This window comes from Zea mays, chromosome 9, assembly GCF_902167145.1.
Source record: "Zea mays cultivar B73 chromosome 9, Zm-B73-REFERENCE-NAM-5.0, whole genome shotgun sequence".
Taxonomy (NCBI): domain Eukaryota; kingdom Viridiplantae; phylum Streptophyta; class Magnoliopsida; order Poales; family Poaceae; genus Zea; species Zea mays.
In genome coordinates, this window is record NC_050104.1 from 91,836,080 (window position 1) to 91,861,518 (window position 25,439).

Consider the following 25,439-nt stretch of genomic DNA (forward strand, 5'->3'; position numbering starts at 1 on the left):
TTTCTGGTTCGTGCAGATCCCTGGCAGGAACAACGACTTTTGTCAGACTATTAGTGAAACAAGGCTTTGTAATGCACAGAGCAGATTTGACTATTAGTGGATAACTTACTGTTAGCAAAGCTGCACCTTTGTAATGTAAATATGCGGCCATATCTTGTGCTGCACTTGTGCAGCTCAATATGAAAAACTGAATCAACCAAAAGCATGTCTGAACCAAAAGGCGATGATTATAAGCTTACTGCTGCTTATAAGATAGCCAAATTACTGCTATATGTAAGCAAAACGACCAAAAGATAAATAAGGAACAATAAATAGATCTTACTGCTGCTTATAAAGGATAAGGCTGATGACATTTCAAAAAATAAATAGATAAATAAATTTAACACTCTTTTCTACAGCAACATATTTACAAAATGATCGATAGATATATATCTTTCCCCATCTGCCGACACTCGAGTGATAGAATTCTCTGCTACTATGACTGCAGTGTCCTAACATCGCAGCAACGCTCACCAGATCATAAGGAAGGAAATGAATGTTCTTTCCTCATAACCAAACAGAGTCACCTTGACATACAAAAGGGATAGTTTCACACAAGGGCACAAGGCAGTGAAGAAGTGATAATTTTAGACAAGAACACATAGATGATAAAAAGATCACCAGTAGAAGAAGAATCTTCTGAACCAAACCAGCTGAGATGGAAGCAAAGGTGGACACACAAAGCAGGAAGATTTGCTGTTATCTCATAGCTATTCACAGGGTTCCCCTAATCCCCTTATTACATGGTTTCTGGACAACAAGTTGATGGCTACAAAAGTTTTCAGATCTCCCATAAAACTGAGCACTATAAATATATGTACCTAGCTAGGTCCTGCTTTATGGATGCTTAAATAAGATAAGAAGACTACTATAGTGGTCTACCATTGAAGTGTCGGGCAATATAAAAGGTCAAAAAAGCTAAGAACACGTTGATGATTCTCATGCAGTGCACTCAACTTGCAAAAAACAATATCAAGGACAATGATATTGATATGAACTATGAAGAACACTTCATTCATTAGTTAATTGATTATGAATAACAGTTCATTCGTACCAATCTTCTGATATGCTTAGATAACTGATAGGGAAACACTGAATTAAAGTCACATGAGGTATCTGCACATTAGATTAGAGATTTTTTAAGAAAAGAGCAATATACCAATTGCAGCAGATCGTAGAATCAGGAACCAAATATATGTCAAACAGTTCTTCAGATACAAATACATGGTATGTCACAGCTGAAAAATAATGCCAGTCAAGTTTTTGATGTGTCAAAACATCACACGTCATCCAGAATACAACTGATAAAGATAAATTGCAGATAATTAATTCAGATGGCATATTCCAGAATACAACTGATAAAGATAAATACCTTCCTATATGCAGAACCAGTAGGGAACCATCTTTTCAGATTATTGGTACTTGAAGATATTGTTGTTGTTATCTCCCAGCACAAACACATAACCTTCCGGTACAAGCTGAAGCAACAATCAACAAATATGAAAAGCGTTAGGACCCAATCATCCAAGTACCAAACAATGAATGATCATGCTTACAGAAATTTACTCCATGAGATTTTACGTGGTTAACAAACAATTCAGTTTTGACAAACTTACCCTAGGTCTAGTTTGTTAGGACCTCCTTGTATACGATGTTCTTGGTGCATGTCCCACAATCTACTGTAGGGTTCTTTCTTACACCCTTCCTCGACCTCTTCTTCCCATCGAAGGTTGGGATGGCAAGGATCTTTATGTTCGATCGGGATGTCGCTCTAGATAGAGCAACATATAGTTGGCCATGAGAGAACACTGGTTCGGGCAAGTACACGCCAACATTGGGAATAGTCTGACCCTGTGCTTTGTTAACCGTCATTGCAAAGCTAAGCCGTACAGGAAACTGCTTTCTTTTGAACTGGAAAGGGAACATTTCTTCATCGGAGGGACACAGAGGTATACGCGGCAGGAAAATCCGTTTTCCAGCGTGCTGACCTAGTACAATTTCTGCGTCAATGCTATTTCTTTGGAAACCACGAACGACCAGCCTGGTGCCATTGCAAAGTCCATTCGCAGGGTCTATATTCCGAAGCAATATAACGGGGCATCCAATCCTGAGCTTCAAAACATGTGGTGGCAGCCCATTAGGCATCAGTGTGTTTAGGAACTCTGGAGGGTAGTAGTTATGGGGATCATCCATGGCGCTATCGAAACTATGGTACACCATATGCTCCCCTTGAAAACGATCGATCATCTTTGCATTTATCATATCCACCCAGTCGTTCCGCGTTGACAGTATCGCCCTTGAAGTGATATAGGTCGAATTAGACATATTTTCGTTGAGATTTGGGAAAACGAATTCTATTAGCTTGTCAAGATCGTTGTCACTCCCACTATAAGGCACACATACCTCGTCAGGAAGACAGATGTCGTTGTCACTATTTGTGTCCTCGGTTCCACCGCCTACTCGCAGCAAATACTCTGCAAACCAAGGGTCGTTTTTTGCCCTCATATTGCTAACAAGCTTTAAGTGGGACATGGACTCCCATAGGTAAGACATCCGTAGCGAAGAAGCAACCACTTGAGCCCTTGACCCTTTACGAACAACAGGCAAGACTTGTCTAAAATCCCCACCGAAGACAATGGTTTTACCACCGAATGGTAGTTCGGGCCGACCCATTATATCGCGCATGCTATTGTCCAGTGCCTCCACGGCTTGTCTCTTGGTCATAGAAGCCTCGTCCCAGATAATGAGAGATGCTTTCCGTAGCAACTCTGCGGTTCCACTCTGCTTCGTGAAGCTACATACACCGCCATCGTCAATAGTGAGGGGTATCTTGAAGCGTGAATGGGCGGTTCTTCCTCCAGGCATTATGGAAGCCGCAACGCCAGATGTAGTTGTTGCCACTGCAATTTTGCCCTGGCTGCGTAGCGTCGCGAGCAGCACTCTATATAGATAAGTCTTCCCGGTGCCACTAGGTCCATCCACAAAGAACAATCCGTGCTGATCAGTGTCAACGGCAGATAGAATCTTATCATAGGCGGCCCTCTGTTCCTCGTTAAGAGAGTCTTTGAGAGCCACATCTCCCACTGCCGGTTCGATACTTTCCTCCTTGTAAACCTCCCTAGCAGTACCAATAGCATCGTCATATGTGTCGATGATAGGAGGAAGAGGGAATGTCTTTATGTCCTTTCCCATTGATTGTAGCATGTTCCTAATGTCAATCAATACCATCTGCTCAACATGAGTTTTACTCTGACTCCTGTGTTGATAGTCCTCTGACATAGCATCTAGGTGTTTCTGCCAGAGTACCGCCACGTCACTTGGCTCACAGTACACCAATATTGTGGCAAAAAGTCGTCGCAACGTCGATGGCATCTGGAAAAGAGCACGTTCAGTGAGACACTCATCCAGTGTGTTGTCTGACTCAAGCAGTCCCCTTCTCTCTGCTGCCTCACGAAAAGTTGGTAGCGTGACACCATTTACTGTCCTTAGATCCACATAGGAGGTGGCGCAAGTCACATGGTTTAGGAGAACACGGAGATAGTAGCGCTCCCCCTCAGCGGGATGAGCAGAGACTATTCTACCGACTTGTCCACCTGTATCACGCTTCCTCCGTTGCCATACTTTGCCCTTACCACTCTGCCAAGTGTACCACTCAGGGAAGTCACGATACAAGATGCCACGAGCCCCCTCATGTAGCCTATTTGCTTCAAAATATGCCGTGAGCATTGACCTATCAGCACCTGGACGGTTGACGACTCGCTCGACCATTTGTCGTTCGTGAAACGCTACCATGTGCATGTTTGGAAGATGGAGTTGCAGTTGCATCACAGGTGGAGAGTTCTGACTAAGCTCAAAGCCGTATATCCTCCATAACGCTTCTGGAGGAGTCACCCACCTTGCATCTCTGTACTGCTTGATCTCATCTACATCATCATCTGCCTTGCTCGTATCTCTCATAACAACAGACGCACGATCATGGCCTTTGTATATGTACTTGAACAGGTATTTAACAGCCTTGATGCTCCCGCACGCCTCAACATTGATGTGGCAATTGAAGAGACGAAGGAGGTAAGGGTTGTAAGGGACAACCCATCTATTGTCCAATTCGCACCCTCGAACCTTTTCCTTACGCCCATCATCACGACGTCTGTAAATCGGGTATGAGTCCTTCCCTTGCAAGGTTGTGTCACTAAAAGGCCGAGGGTAATGATTCTTACACGATGCATGGCCCTTAGTGCATGGGCAGTTAGGGTTTAGCGACCCACATGGGCCATGCATCATATGCTTGATAACCATCTTTCGTAGTTCAGGGTACTTGTTGTGTGGGATCTCTGCAGAGATCAAAAGGTCATACTGCTCAGGGCTCGTTAGCTTGTACTTCCTCTGCATGATGAGTAGAAAATGGGCATGTGGCAAACCCCGCTTTTGAAACTCCACGACGTAGACGTAGGCCCGAACCTTACCAAGAATATCCTGTTTAGTCAGCCTATGCTTTAACTCCTGTAGCTTCGCATGAAAGACACGCACTACAAGATCAGGACGATCTTGCGGTGTTTGCCCAGGGAGAAGCTCCCTCCTTATCTCATCCCAGTTGGGGTTACATGTCATGGTAAGAAAGATGTCCGGTTTACCAAACTTCCGCACCAGAGCCATAACATCCATATACCGACGTTTCATGTCACGAGGACCGCCAATAAACGACGTAGACAACACAGTTCGCTTCCCAACCTTTTCTGCTCTGATATCTCCGTCTAACATGCTATCCACCAAGCCCTGGTATAGGTCTGCCCTTAAACGATCCTGATTCTTACGTATGAAATCTAAACGAGAGCTCTCAATCTTGATGTACGTGTCGACAGCGAACTGCTGGAAAAGCCGCTTTCCATGAAGTATTGGATTGAATACCCCGGGACGAATCTGGAATTTGTAGCAGTAGTAGTCACGTACGGACACACATAAATGGGTAGGAGATTCTGCATACACAAGGATTGAAAAGTGAGTGATGTTGAAAGAATAGTTAATAATGTGCAAAAATCCCAAAGTACAAAGAAACAACTAACCTGCATCTTCATCATTTGAATTATTTGCCCTATGTGTCGCACGGTATGCATCCACTTCATCCATGGATACACCAACCTTTGGGATATTTGCATGCCATCCAAGTTCACCTCTAGGGAAGAACAGTGGATACGATAGTGCATCGTAGCAACCATGGTATGAGCGGATGCCGTGGCTTGACCTATCCTTCCCATGTAGCATAACACTCTTGCTGAACTGGCCTCGCCGTTCGCTCCCCTCGATCCATACAGCGGCCACCTCCGAAGTGAGAGGTGTGTTATATGTCTTCTGGTTTAAAGTCTGGTCAAGGTTCAATGCGATATGATAGTCATCAAGGTTCTCAACATGGCCCATGCTCCTAAGGTGCTCGGAGTACGGGTTTCCATGGAGTATGCCAACTATCTGTTTAATAACCTCTTTGTCTTTCTGAAGCTGCTCTTTACGACACTTACGGTACCGATGCTCGAGACTGGGATCATCATCGTAAAAGTAAAGCTCTAGATGTTTATGCTCCGACCCACCTTCCTTACCGAATGACTTGATATTGTGGTACATCACGCCTTGTGCTCGGAACGTGTATATACCAGAATCTCGCACATTAGTTGTCATACTATCGAGGCAACAATACAGGGAAGTGAAAGAGAAATGGCCATTAAAAAATCTAATGTTATCACGAAAGTGCTTAGCATCAGAGTCTGCACTATCCCACAACCTCCTGAGCTGGGGAGGGGTATCGAGTGGTGCTAGCTCAACCTTCCCACCACGACAGCAAAACCCAGGTGGCTCGTACTCAAACTTCTTCGCAGTGCAATAACCGCAGTCAGGAACAGGCTTCAACATATGTGTTTCTTCAGGGAGGTTACTGTATACCTTGTCGTATGGGTCAGGCACATCAATGCCAATAGATTCACCTTGAGTACCATCGATTTTGATGTCCTCGTCAGTCTCCTCATCTAATAGTGTTTGGAAAACAACGACTAAGACATGTGTATTTATACAAGCCTTGGTATCATAATCATAATAAAAATTGACATAAGTACATTGGCCAGCGAATATGTATCCCTCCTCGTCGTCGTCGTCATCTTCTCCGAATATAACAGCCTCATCATCATCATCATCTGGATCGTGAAAATACGAGCCACGTAAAAGACAAAGACATTCTGGGTTGGGAAAATGTGTAATCTAAATAAAGATTTTTTACAATTACAATTTGAAATGACCCTTGGCTTCTCTTGTGTATGCTCCACCTCACTTTCTTGTTCGGTTATGCCTTCACTTCCATTTGTTGGCAATGTAGCGACTTGGCATGGAACGCTACATTGTGCTGATGGAAACACACGATTAGTCTGACTATATGCTATCATCGTCGTGCAAGATCCATTTAAGATTGGATAGTAATTACCATTGTTGTTGGCGTCACCGATAGTATCCCCATTCAAAGTAGTCACGTTTCTTGCAATGGATGCTTGAAATTGCTGGTTTCGACGGGCTAAGATAGCTTGTCTTTCCCCACGCGGCACATGATGTTTACGTCTTATTGCTTCAGTAGACATATCGAATGAACCGACATCCTCGGTCTGTGTTTGAGCTGGTAGGAAAGGTGTCCTAACGAATTCAGGGATAACCCAGTCGCAGGCGGTAACTGTTGAAGGTTCCGTTGTAGGGTGCACAACCTCAGGGGTATATGTTGGGTCCTCCATGGCGATGGACGCAACATTCAAAGTGTCAGCCTGTACCACTCTACGTTTTCTCATGTACTCTATCTTTGCCTCTTTCCGCTTTGGTGTCTGATTATACAACCTAAGGCGTTGAAGCCTATACTCCCTCAAGCTGATACCTGGTTCCCCAATGACACCAACAGATTCATGCACACTGCCTAGAATATGGCATGTATAGGTTCAATTGCACGAAATCTGTTGTTTTTGCCTATTTTTAGTAAAGTGAACAGTCATGTACCTGGTGGCAGAAGGTCCGTCGTTGCGACATAGTCGTTTGACTGGAATGTCTCGTTCCGATGCAGCCAGTCGCTATCATCATCTGGATCCACGTTTACTTTTTTGTCGCCATCTACAAAATATGAATACAATTACTTTACAATAGTAGGTCTATGAACATACATATTAATTTAAATTTGACGGGTTTCATCACCTCCTGAAACATTGGGCATCACATTTTGTCCCTTATTTCGTTGACGCATTTGACGACGCTTGTTATTGTACTCATTCCTTTGTTCAACCGACATTGTTGCACGCCTTTCTCTATCCCTTTGCCTCTTTCGTTCGATAGAATTACCAGGCGATGGAGTGTTTTTAATAGGACCTACCATAATCATCCTAGCATTAGCCAAATGAACGGTGGTACAAAAGGCAAAATATTGTGAGATCAATGGTGCTACAGTTAACTGCGAACCATGATGAAATAAAAAATATATAGGATTAATTCATACTAACCAGCAACATGATCTACTGAAATTTATGGTAAAATGTTTTATTACCTGAACCAAGATGCACATCTCGACTTATTTCAACGTTAACCGTCTCACGTGTCTGATTCGTATTAATGTCTTCTTCATTTAATTACCCATATAGAAAAGATACATGTCAACTTTTATTTGTAGGGACATGTAGGTATAATAATTACAAAATTTAAATTTGCATCACCTCTAGATGACTCGGACTTTAGGGGTAGTGCTTTATTTCGTTGACGTGCTTCACGGCGCTTCCTATTTTTCTCATTCTTTTGTTCAATGGACATCGTGGCATATCTTTCCTTATCCCTTTGCCTCTTACATTCATTAGCATCGACTATTGGTACAAGCGAGTTTGATCCATTTTGATCACCTACAATTCAACTGTTTGTATTAATGAACACATACGTACTAAGTTTCAATCATTAATTGACACGTGGGAACAAACTTTTACCTATAATGCTTGTGTTTGAGATGTCTATGAATGGTGTGCGACCAGCATTATGCCCCATTATATCCGTTTCTGTTGGTTCTTCGTTTTCACTGCTAGTTGAGAATGGGATGGTTTAGTTAGTTTCACACAGACTGATTAGCATATTGTCAGCATGTATCAGTTTGCACACATTTTTTACGAGAAACCAATTTGTTGTCGTCACACACTTTTACACGATTTATATACTTCTCAAACACACCAAGGTTCAAAGAATGTTGTAACATAACAATCAGGTTCATAGTGAGATACCAAATCTGGTAGTGTGTACTGTTTACTTAATGGATCTTTCTAGTAAGTTTATCAATGTGTTTACAGTTATTTACCTCAGCTAGCTCAATGTTGCAAGATAACATCAGTTGCCTATAATTATATGCAGGTTTAATGAGGGTAAGATGGAAAGCCCTTTTTTGGTTATTATAACTATGTGGATAAAATAGGTGGTGATGTCCAAATACTTGAACCTAAGAAGGCACCAAACCTTGCGATACAAAGTTCTGTATGATCAGATGTGTTTGTACAAGTTAAAAACACAAGTTAAAAGCATGCGATGAAAACACTGGTAATTATTAGATGCACACAAAATAGTAAGCAAGACGTAATGGTAAAGTAAGACAGAACATGATTAGAGATAGGATCAATGGATAAAAAATGGAATGGTGAATTAAGTTGGTTGTTACCTAGCCGACTTAAGTTATTCGTTTATAAAGGTCCTGTTGAAATACAAAGCTTGAGGTTCCTTTTAATGTCGATCTCTCTTGTAACTGGATTCGAGAGGGAAGGTAATCCAGTTCACCTATCACAATGAAAAGGATGTTATTAGTCCAAAACACTAATATGTACGATCAGATGCAAGGAATTTTAATTGTAATCATTGCTCTATATACAGTATGACATATATCTATGGAGCTCATTGTTAATTTAAACAAACCTCTATATACGAGTTTCTATCAATTCAGGTTTACGCTCAAAGACTATACTGTTTTTGAACAACGTTCACCACCTCAAACGATATTCTAACAGAACTATTAAATAGACATGTACATCATTGAACTGAACCTAGATTCACACTGTACTGAACAAGATCTTAGTGAACCATTAAGAGTAAACCTATTAAACAGACATACATGGAATAAAAATGAAACCGGTGGGTTTATGTAAGTAGTTTTGAAAAAATAAAAAGCATTGCAGATCTGTTTCAGTAGTAACTTAAATGTGTTTGTGTAGTATTCATATGACCAGAACACCATTGTAACGGTGAATTGGAAGAGTACCAGACCAAAAGACTAAATTAATTGAAGTGTATTTCTACAAACTACTACTTGCGTGGGCAACCACTACTAAAAACCATAATTTAATTTTGTAACAGATGAAACCTCAACTACACATTAATCATGCGTGTGAAATCGGAAACTTGAAGTACACAAACTTAATAATCAAGCATGTCTGTGTAGCAGGAGTAACTTAAATATGTTTGTGTAGTATTTAGATGACCTGCACATCATTTTAACGTTGAAATTGAAGAGTAACATGAAAACAAAACTTTGGATAGAGCAAGTGTATTACTGGAAACTTTAATTTAATTTTGTAACAGATTAAACCTCAACTACACAATAATCATGTGTGGAGGAAATATGGCACACATAGGATGATGGGATAACAGTTCATGATCCATGGCAGATCAGTGCAACATCTGTTAAACTTAACAATGCAATCCCTAATCCATAAAATTAAAAGGTGGCATCGACAGCCTGCAACTCACACATCTCCAATTTTCACACAGACACACAACAAAAAGAAGGATTGGGATGTATTCGGGACTCACCAGATGAAAGTGAAGGCGCGCAGAATACAAAGGTCTAAAAGGACCAAAACAGGCTAAAACAACATGTGCTCGCAGAAATCCGACCAAAATAGGCTAATAAATTTTAGGAGGGAACTTTCTGAAATAATCAAACAAAAATTCAACCATATACTATGAGCTCGCAGAAAATTTATACTAAACAAGATAATGTAAATTTCAAGTTGGGTTATATTTCCAAGATCAACATCTCAAAAATAAAACATATAGAGTGGGTCCCGTACAATGATATTTTACATCTAGAAACACTATCGCACAATATATTTGCTATTCAAAAGATCGAAAGGGATTATGAGGCAGCCGCGAAAGGGATTCTGGGGCATGGGATTGGGGGCGCTGATGGCGTCCTTGGTTGGAGATCGCGGATTCGAGGCGTGGTGTGGGCATGGCCGGGTGGAGGGGATTCTGCCGTCGCCGTTGCGGGGTAGGCGAGAGGAGGTGTGGCGGCCGGTGCTTCTGTGGGGCAGGCGAGATGGGACACGAGGTTATTGATAGGGCCAGTATGGCAGTGATAGGTAGGCGGAGCCATGGACGCGCCAGGCGCCCACATTCCATGCTTAATTAGTAGTAGGATTAGATTAATTACGAATAAAAAATATTTTCATATGTCTTCAGAACTTGCAAAACTGAAACAGACCAGGAGAGCCAGTGGGAGCTACGTTCTTATCTTCTTTTATTCTCAGTTTCAGGCTTTCAGCTATGGCTATCAATTATAAACAGTGATGGTCGAACTGGTACCTGGTATGTCAAGTATGGTAGTAAATAGTAATATGACCAACTGATCACAAAAGAGCATTCTAGTTTCAGTTTTTCGATACTAACTAAAGCACCAAATGATACTGCAACATTTTTCAAGAATACAGACAAGAGAAAATCAACTAATCGAATCTGATCCAACCTTGAAATGATACCCAATAAAAGATTTTTGTCATTTGTTTGTGATTTAAACATTGTTCTTCTGGGTACCTGCTAGGAAGAACAGGTGTGGCTCAGGATGCTCTAGAATGTAAGCAACAAGGCATCAAAACGAGGAAGAATAAATATATTCTCTCTAGCTGAAACGTGTAAATGGAAAATAGCAACAGAAATAATGACAGTGTCTAGAATATTATGCTCATAAAAACAGCACAGATCTTGTTGAAGTAAGAATAAAATGGTATAACTGTCACATAGTTCAAATGACCATTGGTGTCAAGCCTTCTATTACAAACAAACTGACTGGGAAGAAAAGGTTAGTTTAAGCATACCTATAGGGGAATCATAGCACGAAAATTAAATGGGCATATCCCAGTGCAAACACCAGGTGGCTCCCGAATGCTAAAGGTGTCGTTCCCAATAGAAACACTTGATTCATATTCGCCCATTTGCAATGTTCCCATTCCACAAGCATGCTCCAACACCTCTGTGGCTCTGTATGATAAGGAATTCAAAACCAAATTAGTACAATAATCTGTCAACATAAGAAAGAGTTTTATCACAGAAAAAGGTCAACATTTGGAGCATATGAGCAGAATATTGGGGGCTACAATAAATAATTCATCAGTAATATTGGCATCTCATGAAATCTATATATAGAAATCATGAGACCACATGTAAGACTACACAAATAATTACCAGCATATATGAGAAAGCAAAGTTTATGTGCTTGTTGTTACAAAACTAAGGTCTAAATTAAGTGATGGCTGAAATTTTCTTTTGGGCGATACAGAAACTTTAAGATAATTACTCTAGTTGTCTAACCAGAAAAGAAAACCAAGTGTGTGCTTTCAATAAATATGCGGTTAAATAAAAAAACATGGTCGTCATGTTTAGCTCAATAAATATGCGGTTAAATAAAATATTTATTGAAAAAGCGCATTAGCTTGCAAATATGTTTAGCTCAAGAAATGTAGCTTCATAGCGGCAGTGCTATTTATAGTCATGAAAAATAGAAATTGGGAGTAATGAGGCTGCATGCTTTTTGCAAAGAATAGAAATAGGTTTCTTGAAAGAACGTGCATTGCTTTCCTGCTCATGAGATGCAAGGAGCAGTATTGTCCAAAAAAACGTGCAGCCTATTCATGTTTATGTGCTTGCAGCAGTAAAGAACTGGCTCTGCTGAACTCTAGCAAGATAGGAAATCATCATTCAAGATTTATGAGGACATGCATTTCTTTACTGCCCATGAGCTGCAAGCAAAAGCAGTATTTTCCCCCAAAAAAACATGCAGCCTATTCCTGCCTATGTGCTTCTAGCAGTAAGGATTTGTCTCTGCTGACCTTTAGCAAGATAAGAAATCACAAGATTTATGAGGACCAGAGTTTATACCCAACAAAGAAGAAATCAGCAAGATAAGAAATCTCAACTAAGAAGAGAATTTGTATCCACCCATTACAAATCGAACTAACTTGCTTTGGATAATTTCACCTGAACCCAACAAAGAATGTTCGATGTAAACATTTTGACCATGATTGGTTGTTGGGCAGTTTTTTCTTTTGTTTTATGGGATACGAGACTTCTTCACGACTCCACTGCACCACCCATATGGTCCAACCCACTCTGACAATAGGATGCAGCAGGCGAGCTAGATCTCGCGACACGACTGGAACAGAGATAGCAGACAGGCAGGCAGACTCACCTTCTCGTTCATAGTCTGGCACTTGGACTGCACATAGACGTCGAGATCGAGGTTGTCGGCGAGCTGCACCCTGCCATCGCCAGTGCTGCCTCCCCCACCCCCGCTCCCCACCGTGGTGGTGCTACTCACCAGGAACACTCTCGAGTGGCCCGCGGGCCGCGACCGCGACGACTTGGCTAACGCCTCTTCGGCGAGGAGAATCAAGGATGGCCACGGGGATGCGTTGTCGGCGTCGTCGGAGGGATTGAAGGAGAGTGTGGGCCGGGTGTTGGGAAGTGAAAGGAAAACTCGAAGGAATTTGGGATTAGGGTTACCTCTCCTCTGCTTGCCGTCCTCTCGGAAGAACTTGAACGCCTAAAAAAGGGCGATGGAGAACTGGTGGAGTCGCCGAGATGACTCGGTTGGATTTGGACTGGCTTCCGCCGCCGCTCCCGTGAGACGTCCTAGCTTGAGTCAGATGCGTCGCGGTAGGATTGTGTGGCACAACAGTGGTTGAGGAGGCGGCGAGCTGTGGCGGAGAAGCAGTGGCCGGCTACATGGACAGGAAGAGGCCGAGGTGGGGGCGGCGGTCATGGATCCCGGTCATCGCATATGTGGACGCGACGCGGGAGGAGCAGAGCGGCGAGCATCGCGGTGCGGGGTGAGTAGGGCGACTCTTGCGCGTGGGGAGGAGCGGGGGACACGGTATCGCCTGGCGCTGTCTGACAGCGCAGAGGGGGTGCGCGGAGCGGAGCCGTGGTAGCGCCAGCGCCCACGTTACGTGCTTAATTAGTAGTAGAGATATCAACGAATGACCAAAAAGATCTTTATAATAAGAAGTGGCAATTTTATTAATACCATCAGCATCACTCACAGGGACATCATCTTGATTTAAGAACGGAATTTTAACCCTCCTCTTCCGACCTTTAGCCAAAAGATGAAAGAACTTGGTATTTTCATCACCCTCATTGATGAATTTCTCTCTAGCAGTTTGTTTTTTTTTACAAATTTCTTCTTCCATAATTTTTTTCAGATTCCATTCCATATCAAGCTTTTCGATTCTCTCAGAATCCGAGATACCCATTATTTCACATTTTTTATCTAACATATCAATTTTTCCTATCAATTCTTTTTTTAATTTCAAATATCTACCCTCAACATTGATATTCCAACCTTTCAACAATTTTTTCAATCTTTTGACTTTTTCTTTCCAAATATCTATACCATTCTTACTTCTAACAGGCAAAGACCAATTATTCACAACTAAAGTCTTAAAATCAGGTCTTAACTTCCAACAAAGCTCATACCGAAATTCTCTTCTAGCCGGAGAAATGTAATCAGTTTTTAAACATAACGGGACATGATCAGAAAAGGATCTACTTAGGCCAGTAACATTCACATTATTATAATGCAGATCCCAATCAGGACTAACAATAAACCTGTCTAACTTCTCAAAAGTAGGAGGATTACGATTATTCGACCAGGTAAAATGACGACCACTAAGATCCAACTCAATCAACTCATGAACATCAATAATAGAATTAAAAAGAGAGCTCCACTTGTTATTCCCCCCGGGCTTGTTCTTATCCGATTCCTTTCTGAGAATATTAAAATCACCGCCAATCAATAAAGGGTGAGAACAATTAGAACAAAAAGCTGATAACTCACTCAAGAATTTCTGCTTTTGATCATTTTGAGCAGCACCATAGACATTAATAAAATTCCAAATAAAACCTGAAACTTTATGAATCACCAACAACCGAATCATAAATTCCCCCAACTCTTTTTCTCTAACATCAAACATGTCCGAATCAAAACCAACCAACAAACCACCAGACCTACCATTAGGAGGAGACCAAACCCAAACAAAAATTCTATTACCACTAATAAAATTCAGCCAAGATTCTTCAAAATCTTTCTTATTGGTTTCTTGAAGACCAATGAAGTTAACCTTCTCTTTCGTGATAATATCACGAAGGAACTCACTTTTCACACTTTTACCGAGCCCCTGACAATTCCAAATCACACCAATCATTCTGAACAAATAAGGGGCTGGCCATCTGACTGGCCTTTCCTCTTAATAGGTATTTTCCTATTTTTAGGAGTTTTACCAGCCAAGTTACTATTGTTTTTTTCCTCACAGTTTTTTTCCTGTGCTAAATTTTACGACCTTTTCTAAGAATCATAACATCTTCGAGATCAGAAAAATTATCATCAAGATTATCGTTATGCATGTTATTATCATCATCAGAAACAATACAATCCTCCTTAGAATTATCACCATTACTCCTAACAGATTGGGCCACTAAATTTTTCCTAGACAATTCTAAAGATTTAATCAGGTTTAAATTTTCAACTGCATCATTAAAAGAAGAACCTAAATCAACACCTATTTTGCTAGCCACTTCCATTAAAACATCATTATCAGTATTCAAAACCGAGAAAGGATTATAGGACGAACCTTTATTGATGAAAGCATCTTTAGCCATAGCTCTTGCAGCAGCCTTATCAGCAATTTTCACTTCCTCAGATGATTCCAATCTGCTGCTCCTTCTCACTCCTTCCGTAGCTACGCCTTCCATAGGACCACCTTTTTTACCACCAGCAATCATGCTAGCATCCTCAACATTGCTCAGATGCAATTTCTTTTTATCTTGGACGGGTGAAGGAATAAATTCATCATCCTTGATGAATTCATCCAACTCCTGTGAATCCAACAGATCATCCTCACTATCATTGAATTCCTCATCCTCATTTCCCTGACTATCAAGGTAACCTTTAGGGTCTTCAGAACCTTTTTCCATTTTCATGCTGTCGGAATGTTCAGACAGGGAACCAGCAACATTGGCCTTACCTGAAGAAATTTTTAAGGGAGATTTTCCCTTGATATCCTTGCCAGAGTCCTCATCACCACTCTTGGCCTTTTTAGCATCTTTGCCAAGAGAGATCTCACCAAACCCTTGTCTATCAACCGAAGCCCTCTTGCCCAGATTAACAGAGTCATCATTCCAACCTTCATCAGTAATATTGTCAATTTTGAAGTAAATGTCATACAAAAAAGGTTTGACACCAACTTCAATGATAGGAGGGATCATAGCAACACTCTTCACATGAACTTTAAACCTCACAATTTCTTTAGAGTTTAAAGAGTTAATATCCACTTCTTCCACTGCTCCAATAGTGGATCCCAATTCACAAATGGCCTGATAGTTTTGTAACTCTTCTGGCACATTCTCAGCAACAATCCACACAGAATGCAGTTTAGATTTAGGCTTAGCCTGAGAACTCCAAGAAGAGACAGAGATTTTGGCTCCAGACAATTTCATTTTCAACTCGGGGAAATTAATCATTTCATCCAATCTCTCTTGAGAGGGGAATTGCATGAGAAAACCAGAATGGCACTTAGTAGCTTTCCAAGTGCGGCCCCAAGGAAAGTGAAAACCAAAATCCTTCTCCAGATCATCGGCGGTGATCAGACCCTCAACTATCTTAACCAAGCCAATAAAACTACGTTTAGGTTTGTTGGATAGGGGTTTGGCGAAATGAGAGGAATAAAACCCTAGCCCATCTGCCGCCATACCAACAATCGGCATACTGGGCTTATTCTGTTTGGGAAGAACACACCGAGCAGTGTTGTGGGTTTCTTTGCGACAGATATCGCACCACAAAGACTTAAAGCACTCCCTAGCATGATGACCATCTAAACCACATTTCTGGCAAAAAACCCTACGCACCAACTCATTCTCAGATTTTGGAATAGGGGGCGGGGGGTTTTGAGGATACCTGGCAAAACAGCATCACCAGGAGTGGAAACGGTAATATCCTCTTTGACCTCAGATTTTCCGGATCCAGACTTCAAGCGCCAGCTGAGGTTCCGATTCTTTCCCCACGACTGAGAACCCTGCGGCGCCTCCTTCGGACCCCATCGATCCCAGTTAGGGTTTCGATTTTTCGAATCCATCAGAGCCGACACACCAGAACGGCCCGGAAGAGGCCACTCCTCACCAAGAGAAGGCGGGCGAAACGGAGAGGAGATCCACCCTCCGCAGAAACTTTCACGCGACGAACTCGGAAGCGACCAAAGGCGAGAGAGACGCAAAGCAAGATGGGGAAAGGAATGCGACCCAAGGAAATCAATAGGAAACCCTACCAGCGTACCTGAAGGACTCCGTCCAACCCGAGCCACGCCGCGCTCCTGTAGCAGTGGGCCGCACTCCTGCGCGACCACTCGCAAGGGACGTGGAGAAGACGGCCCAGCAGCAAAATCTTCAACCGAACGGGCCGCCAGCGGACGGAGGAAGACGGACGAGGGAGCATGGCGTCGCCCTTTTTTCTTTTTCCTCATCCTGCGCAGCTCGATCGAAAGGGCTAGCTAAGCCTTCCTTTTGCAGGTTGCGTAGTGAGCTAAATCGCGGGTGTTTGATATTCACTGGGCAGACAATGTGGATGAAGAAATTCTTACCCAGATTAATAGTGGTTGATAGCATAGAGAGACCACTGAGAATTTACTACAAAAATGAGTCAACAATATTCTACTCCTATAACAACAAGTCAAGTGGCCCTGCCATGTTCATTGACATTAAGTTTTATGTTGGTAAGGAGAAGATCCAGGATCACACTATTAAAGTTGAACATATTAGAACCCAGATGCTAGTAGATCCGCTCACAAAAGGCCTTCCATCCAATGTGTTTAGACAACACGTAGCCGGCATGGGGTTAAGGTGGAGCATGTGACCTTGAATCAAAGGGGCTATAGAAAGAAACCTAGTAAAGATATCTCATTTCGATGCAGGGGAGCAATGTTGTAGTCAATGAGTGACGCGACACTTAATCGATCTTCGTTACTCATTGGTCTTGATGTGTAAACTTTGTCGAAGGGTGGGATCCAGAAAAGTTAAGTATAAGAAATGTAGAGAAACAAAGGGGATAATGTTGGATATGTCCTCTACGGTCGATCAATAGGGACCAGATTGAGCTTAACCTAACTAACTCTGCCTAACCTCGCGCCCTTGATCGGAGAGGCCACCCTAACCATGGTTGCAGCTTCCGGTCACACATCACCATATAGAAGGATTAAGGAGGCGGCATGATTAGCCAACGCTAACTACTAGCACCAAAACCCTAATCCACAATTCTAGAGAGGTCCCCATCGCATAGGCTTCGTAGTGATTGGAAGAGTTGTGATCTATAGCGTCGGACAACAACGGCCCAGGATCCGAGCCTCTTCCACATGAGAACCAAGACACCGGCAACCACGCTCCTCCTCTAACGCGCCAAGATCCACCTCCACCACTACAAGATTCAGAAGAATCCTAGGACACTACACACCTCACCAACCTTTTTCCTTAATCAAAGGCAGACGGTACGCCTCTCTCTCTTTGTTTATGTTCATAGATTAGGAAGGCTTAACCCATTCTCTGTTAATTAAGGCTCTCGGATTGCTAAATTAGGACACAGATCCGCTAAAATCATCACATGAATCTTTTCGCCATCTCGTCGAACAACTTTCTTGCGAAATCCGCACGGCCCAGCATCTTGTACATCTCCATCAGAAAACTTAGGCCTTGTTCGTTTGTGTCGGATTGGTGGGTCGGAACTATTCCTAACCGGATTACTTCTCTAATTTATATAAACTTTGATTAGCTGGAACGATTCCGGGTGCAATCCAACGCAAACGAACAAGGCCTTACGGTGTATGCATCCCAGCCGAACCCGGTCTTCACTGCGGCCGCACGCACGCACCTTGCGCCCCTCGACAGACAGCTTCATCACGCCGATTGCCCTGAGCACGAACGGGCAGGTGTAGCTGTCTGCGACGAGGCCGCGCGCGGAGATCGTAGTAAACTGCCATGACGCATGAGAAACTGCCGCGCCTGGCCAGGGTCCTCATCAGTACGTTGCAGTCGCGCAGCGGCATGGCCTGGTGGCACGCCGTCGCCATCGTGGGACATGTGGCCCTGTGGGTAGGAGGCGCCAAGGTGGAATCTTTTGGGGGGCCGTACGTATAGAAACGGGAGAGCGACGCGGATGGTTGTGGACCTGTGGCCTTGTGGGGCAATTGGCTAGATGGGAAAGAAGGTGGCTGTTGTGGTGGGAGGGAGCGTTGCTGGGCTAGCGTGCGCTCACGCCGTGGCTGGCGCGGGATGGGAGGTGGTTGTGCTGGAGAAGGCGGCAGCGCCGGCGGCGGGGAGCGGCACGGGCGCCGGACTGGGCCTCGACGCGCAGTCTATGGAGATTATCTCGCGCTGGATCCCGGGGTGGGGAATCGACGCGGTCACGCTGCCGCTCGCCGTCGATCTGGTAAGTTTCCCCGTCCTCTCCGGATCGCCCGCGCTCGCGTTGAGGTGAGATCCATTGGAAGTTGCGAGTTGACCGTTCAAGGCTACAGAACATAGCCACGGACAGCGCGACGAAGGCGGCGCGGACGCTGGCGAGGGACGAAGACTTCAAATTCCGCGCGGCTCACTGGGGCGACCTGCACCGGCGGCTGCACGAGGAGCTGCCGCCCGCGGTGACCGTGCTGTGGGGGCACCAGTTCTTGTCGTTCGAGGCGCCGGACGACACACGCGGGGTCGTCGCGACGGCCCGCGTGCTGCGGACGGGAGGGACGGTTGAGGCCACGGGGGACCTGCTCATCGCCGCGGACGGCTCCACGTCGTCTGTCCGTCGCAGCTTCTTGCCAGACCTCAAGCTCAGGTTCAGCTGCCTGCGCGTTTGGTTCGATGATTTGGTCCATAGTGACCCATTTCTTACCCGGCGAGTCACCGTGGTCGGGACAGGTACTCCGGGTACTGCGCGTGGCGAGGCGTGTTTGATTTCAGCGGGAAAGAGAGCTCTGACACCATGACCAGCATCCGAAGAGCCTACCCGGAGCTCGGCAACTGCCTCTACTTCGACCTTGCTTACAAGACCCACGCCGTGCTCTACGAGCTGCCCAGGAGCAGGCTCAACTGGCTCTGGTACATCAACGGCCCAGAACCGGAGCTCGCGGTAATGGCCGTCCCCTCACCGCGTCGTTGACGTGCTAGATGCTGCTCGCACGAGGTACTGATGATTATGCTCGATGTTCAGGGGAACTCGGTGACCATGGAGGCGACTGACGCCATGGTGGGACGAATGCGGAACGAGGCGGAGCGCGTCTGGTGCCCCGAGCTGGCGCGTCTGGTCAGGGAGACCGCGGCGCCGTTCGTAAACGTGATCTACGACGCAGACCCGCTGCGGCGGTTGTCGTGGACGGGCGGCCGCGTGGTACTGGTCGGCGACGCGGCGCACCCGACGACTCCGCACGGGTTGCGGAGCACCAACATGTCGGTCATGGACGCGTGCACGCTCGGGCAGTGCTTGGCGAACTGGAACTCAGAGCCGACGCCTGCGCGCGCGCTGGCAGAGTACGAGGCGGTGCGCCTGCCCGTTGTGGCGGAACAAGTGCTCCACGCCCGCCAGCTCGGGCGGCTCAAGCAGGGCCTGCCAGTGGACGGTGAGGCGGAGGACGGGTTTGACGTGACGACGGCAAAGGCCGAGGTGCTGCAGCTACGGCAGAGGACAATGCCGTTCTTCGATGGCGCACCTGCCGCAGTTGGCGGTGATTTTCCTCTCGTTGGCAGTACAAGATGAATCGAGACAGCATTACCTGTATGACTCTATGACATTTAATCATGGTTTGGCATAGCTTCACCAAATACAATTAAAAAATATATAGTTTAGAATTACCTGTATGACTATGAAATTTAATGATGGCTTGGCATAGCTTCACCAAATACAATTAAAAAATATAGTTTAACTAGCCAACTGTAACACCTAAAATCCTACTTTGTAATTTATAGAATTCTTCTCCAAGAGATTAAGAATTTAAACTGTCTCTTAACATGGATTCCTCACATGTGAAGTCATTTCTCCCAAATTTAAAATGTTTCTAATAAAAGGTTGAGTAAAAAGGATCCCTACGTGAACTTAGTCATCTCTTTGTTGAAGTAATCTATAAAAAGATATCTTTTAGTGAATTTTATACTTAGAAATATTCTCTTTGGATTTAAAAAACATTAGATTTTAAATATGGTTAGAACTTATTATCCAATTTGATGGTACGAGAGGATCCATAATTAGTTAATACTGTGACCTATTTTTTATTTAGTATAAAACATCTACCCAAATAAATGAATAAAATAGGTAGTATATATTAAACTTTGCATACATGCTGGGTTTTTGTTTGAGCGTTTATATTGAAATTTTAAACTAGGATTTGAATCTGGAATTTGAATAGAAAACAAACTAAGAAATAAATGAAAACAAGAAAAAAGAAATGAAAAGAAAAAGAACATCTACAGTGCTTGGGCCAAAATTAAAACCCTCCCAGCTTGGCCCAGGAAGTGACCCCAGCCAGCCAAGCCAACCCCATTTCACCGACATGTGGGCCCAGGTGGCAGGCGCACACACACGGTTCCTTCGCACCGACAGCTGGGACTCTTCTGTCAGCCTCTCCACCCTTACGTAGGCACAAAGTCGCTGGCGCATGGGCCCACGCCCTCAGTTGCTCGGCCAACCTTATTCACACGCGTGCCTGCTCGTATCACTAATCAATGAGACCCAAGCAGCGCCTCCTTTTCGCGCGTAGGGTTATGTAACTGATTCGTGGGCCCTTCCTGTCAGCCGGGGTGACACCGTGTCCTCATGTCTCACTACGTCATGGAACCCATGCTCCAAACTCGTCTTCAATCCAGTAACCAACCCTGATTCTATTACCGAAGATTCAAGCGTCTCTCTCGTGGGCCCTGCTCCTCTCCAAGGTATATATATGAGCAAGCAATCGACTTCTCCATTGCGCCATTCTAGCCAAGAGAGAGAGAGAGAGAGTCATCCATATCAGGATGCAGCCACATCGTGTCGCTCTCGTGACGGGAGTCAGAAAGGAGGTCGAAGGCGCTCCTGCGCGGGGGTAGCCATGCTCGCGTCACTACTGCATGCGCGCGACCATACCAGCGCAGTGGAAAGCGTGGAGAGCAATGTGGGCATGGAGTCTACAACGCATCGAGGATCGATTCTGCTACCGTCGAAAGACATAAGACTATTATGGTTAGGTCTAGATTTTTACGAAATAAACCCTGACGACTTAAGGAATAGTACCATAGGTCATCCAGTTAAGAAATAATAAAAGAAATATGAAAATTGATTTTCAAATATAAAAAAATAATTCTCGAATCTTAGAAAATTCATAACTTACAGGTTTTAACTTTGTTTTACTCCGTTTCAGTTGCGTTAGGTTCATATTAATATTGTCTACGTGGTAACACTATTATTTGCAACATATCACATAGTTTTATTAGAGATTTTTTAAACCTATATTTAGTAGATTAATCTTGATAATCAAAGATAGATCTGACCATAATTATGAACCGACTAAAATACAATCTATAATCTGGTTATAACTTAGATTAAAGTTGAATTAGTTGTTTATTGGTAATATATTTTCTCACAAGATTTATATTAATCAGAACAACATAATATTATTGTTTAAAGCACCTAAAACTTCAGAAAAAATCATATCTTTTTAACCGTAACTCTGATCTTAATGGCTCTCCAACCTACCATCTCTTAGCGACGCGTAGAATATTATTGTGTGTTTTATTTCCATCTTTGGTGTAATGTTACCATATCCATTATTTGCTCGTTTGTATGTATTGCTACGCATAGAAGCGAGGTGACGAGAAATCTGAAGCCTAACTTTTGGGGCAGCATCTGGACTAAAAGCTTATCGCAAGTATAAGGCAAGTGGTGACCTTGATCACTCTTCTTTACCTAATAATGTTCTTGTTAATCACTGTGACATGCTCAGGTTAATTTGATGGGACCTAATAGGTTACCCTAATTTTGTTTACCCCACACCTTGCAAACAAATGAACTATTGGGTAGAATTGCTATTCCTCTACCTGGTTTTGGGATTAATGTTATATCTTAATTATGATCATGTTCCAATAATACTGTTGATTTAATTATTGTTCATGATAAGATTATTGTGTTAATTGGAATATGGAGCTTAACTTAAGATAACAGTGCTACCACATGGGTGGAATGGGATGCCCTTGGTCAAGTAATTAAGAAATCCGGGGAGAGACTACCTTACTCAAAAGGGGCAAGCGAGGAGTGCGTCGCTGCAGAGTATAGATAGGTTTTTCGGGTCGGACTGTCTGTAAATCTTTTTGGATGATGGATTCCTATGCTTCCTTCTTCCTGAATCCGTAGCGGGTTTTCTCGAACTAGTGGAACTTAGGAAAGGCCTCGCAGTTAACCTCTAGTCATTCACCTTGGAAGCGTCTAAGGGTCTAGCTAACCCTGGCTAAATAGGAAACACGTCTTATGGGTAAAGATACACAACCTTTGTAGAGTGTAAAACTGCTATATCAGTCGTGTTCACGGTCAAGAGCAACTTAGGACTCTCGCATGATTAATTTATGGAATTAAACTTAATCTATCATTTACACTGCATTGTGGGATAATTATTATTGTGATCTCATATTTAATTGGGTTAGTATCTATTTATACTTAGTAACTGCTAATAAAATTTTGACCAACTTATTAAAAGCAACGCTCAGCCTTAACCATTCTCTTTGGTAAGTCTTACACTCCATATGAGCCCCCACCGTATGTGAGCTCATGCACATAATTCCCCATAACTTGTTGAGTGATGAACGTATGTGAGCTCACCCTTACTGTACTCACCCCAGGTCAAGAACAGGTACCGCCAAGATGAGGATCATGAAGGATGTCGCGATGAGTTCGTGAGAGGTCTAGGTCATCGTCTCCCAATCAACTATGGTTGTGGAGGATCGTTGTCTTTATATGATGTAATTATTTAGTTATTTTGTACAGAATCCCTATTATATAATTAAGATGTGGCATTCGTTTTTGTACCATGAGTCATCATATGTGTGAGACTTGATTCTAGCACACATTTGATTCGTGCCCGGATTTGCCCTTAAATCTAGGTGTGACACCAGCAGATAAGACTGAAAACTTCAGTCAATAGATACGAGAAGTTACTATTGGGGGAGCGCCTTTAATCGATGGTCTTTATAGTTTTGGATTATTTCTAAATCTGTTGTAGGACTCACAATATAAGCTTCAGATTAAATACCTTCGTAAGGGATGAGACGATAGCTTCATCAGAATAAAGCAGTCGGAGCAGTGAACAAGAAGGTGAAAGAAGGCTCGAGTGACGTATATAGTACGTCTCTAATGGGGAAATAATATAATGTCCTCGATCGATCTCGTAGAACATGAGTGTAGAGTTTAATACACAAATGTAATTTCATGTGAAGTTATACGTAGTGTTGCCCCTATAACTAGAGGTACAATACTCATACATGCAGACACCCTTTTTAGGAAGTAACTAGTGTTTTAATCCTCGAGTCGCTCTGTGTCCAAAGCCACAGTAAGTAAGCATCATTCCGAAGGTAGCTTTGTAATTATATGTAAGGAAAGGCAAGATAGCAAATGAACAAAGCATATATGGAATGAATTGTTTGATATTATATTCTCATATCCTGCTTCATTATGTATTTATGCTCATTTAATCTTCTTCCCTCAGATTGATACATCATTATAAGTGGGTCAATGAGAGAAGAACCGTATTACTTTAATTGTGTTTCCCTATTTTGGTTCTTCAGGGAAAAATCTTAATAGGTGACCAACAGTTACAATCAGGTCCTCAAAAACATAATTGACAATCTCCTACAATCAGATTCTCAAAAACATAATTGACAATCTCCTCGCCTACTTCACATAGACCTATTCCGATGGTGTCAAATTTACTATGAAACCAGAGACACTACCAAAAGAGGTCAATCTCTCCACACCGTTGGAGGAACGCACTGCCACTCTCCATTAAGAAATGAACTACATCATCCTCCAAGACATGGTGAGGCAGTCAGAGGTCCTACTCAACTCTTAGGAGGGAGTTGTCGTGGGAGTGGCTAAATAATTTTGGCTGATAACTACACCGCCCTTGTGCTCACTTTTGGGTCATATCAGGGTGAGAATAAATTCAATAATCGGCCAATGGAGCCAATGCAGGTTAGTTCCCCTGAGGGCACCAGGGTGGATATTTCTCGTCTACCGCACTGACATGCCACATGAGGCCTTCGACATACATTCTAAAGGCTTCGTGTGCAGACTGTGCTACAGACCGCTAAGAGAAGGGAACACTCCCCTTAGCAGCCAACACATACCACCCTAGACAAGGGCAATGCTAACGAGCAGGAGCTGCTCGAGTGGCAGATAAAATTCGGCAATGGTCTGGCTCTTAGCAGTCAGGGCCCATTTTTTTGGAGGCACCAACACCGTTAGCATGTAAGACTGTCTTCAGCGGTTCCTCCTAAATTTCTCCCCCTATATCTCACTCACGTGCCACGTCAGCGTTCTCTTTCCCCCTATATCTCCACGCTGTACAGCGGTTCCCCTTATATCAAACCTATATACCCCACCACACCAATATTTTATACTTTCATCATCAACTAACTCAACTACCATCCAATATTTGTTTTATTTTTATTTGGTCTATGAACAGTGCGCGGCCGTAACTTAGTACACAATTAATTAGCAAACTTCGTAAGCCTTGCCAAGAATACAAGATAACCTGCAAATGCCAAAGAACAAATCAGTTTTAACATTGAATTTACGAATCACAAGATCACCAATTATCCCAAAAACTACCATCGTTAAGATGCATTAGCTAGGAGACTGAATATCTAAATGCATTAGAATTGTCAAGCATAAATCCTCGAACCAAATATATCAATTCAGCTACAAGACTAAGTTTTTCAATAAGAACAGCTACAGAGGCTAAACAAACAAGCAACCTAGGCGCTAACTATGGTCAACAAGCACAAGAACACACAAGCCCGTCGTCGATCTCGCAGCCTCCCACCCGGTGGTC

The 25,439-nt window shown here is 43.3% G+C and overlaps 3 protein-coding genes across 4 annotated transcripts; 1 reads left to right on the top strand and 2 right to left on the bottom strand.

Moving 5' to 3' along the window:
* Positions 1-1,131: 1,131 nt before the first annotated feature.
* Positions 1,132-8,102, bottom strand: LOC103638663 (zinc finger CCCH domain-containing protein 13). 2 transcript variants are annotated; one of them, XM_020544223.1, is made up of 6 exons: positions 8,019-8,102; positions 7,758-7,937; positions 7,592-7,660; positions 7,054-7,416; positions 1,412-1,517; positions 1,132-1,277 (listed from the first exon to the last, which is right to left on the bottom strand). In XM_020544223.1, exons 1-4 carry the CDS (start codon positions 8,074-8,076, stop codon positions 7,223-7,225), a joined length of 501 nt encoding a protein of 166 aa, XP_020399812.1. In that variant the 5' UTR covers positions 8,077-8,102; the 3' UTR covers positions 1,132-1,277; positions 1,412-1,517; positions 7,054-7,222. The 2 variants fall into 2 exon arrangements, with proteins under 2 accessions (XP_020399812.1, XP_008659730.1); XM_008661508.2 differs by lacking the exons at positions 1,132-1,277; positions 1,412-1,517 and adding an exon at positions 6,885-6,973.
* LOC118473457 (ATP-dependent DNA helicase PIF1-like) lies at positions 1,663-3,267 on the bottom strand. The gene has a single exon (XM_035962837.1). It carries the CDS (start codon positions 3,265-3,267, stop codon positions 1,663-1,665), a length of 1,605 nt encoding a protein of 534 aa, XP_035818730.1.
* A 10,286-nt stretch (positions 8,103-18,388) lies between the features above and the next one.
* LOC100285158 (uncharacterized) lies at positions 18,389-20,280 on the top strand. Its single transcript, NM_001370701.1, has 4 exons — positions 18,389-18,811; positions 18,900-19,207; positions 19,291-19,501; positions 19,583-20,280. The coding sequence occupies exons 1-4, from the start codon at positions 18,578-18,580 to the stop codon at positions 20,123-20,125; spliced, it is 1,296 nt and encodes a 431-aa protein (NP_001357630.1). The 5' UTR covers positions 18,389-18,577; the 3' UTR covers positions 20,126-20,280.
* Positions 20,281-25,439: the final 5,159 nt, after the last annotated feature.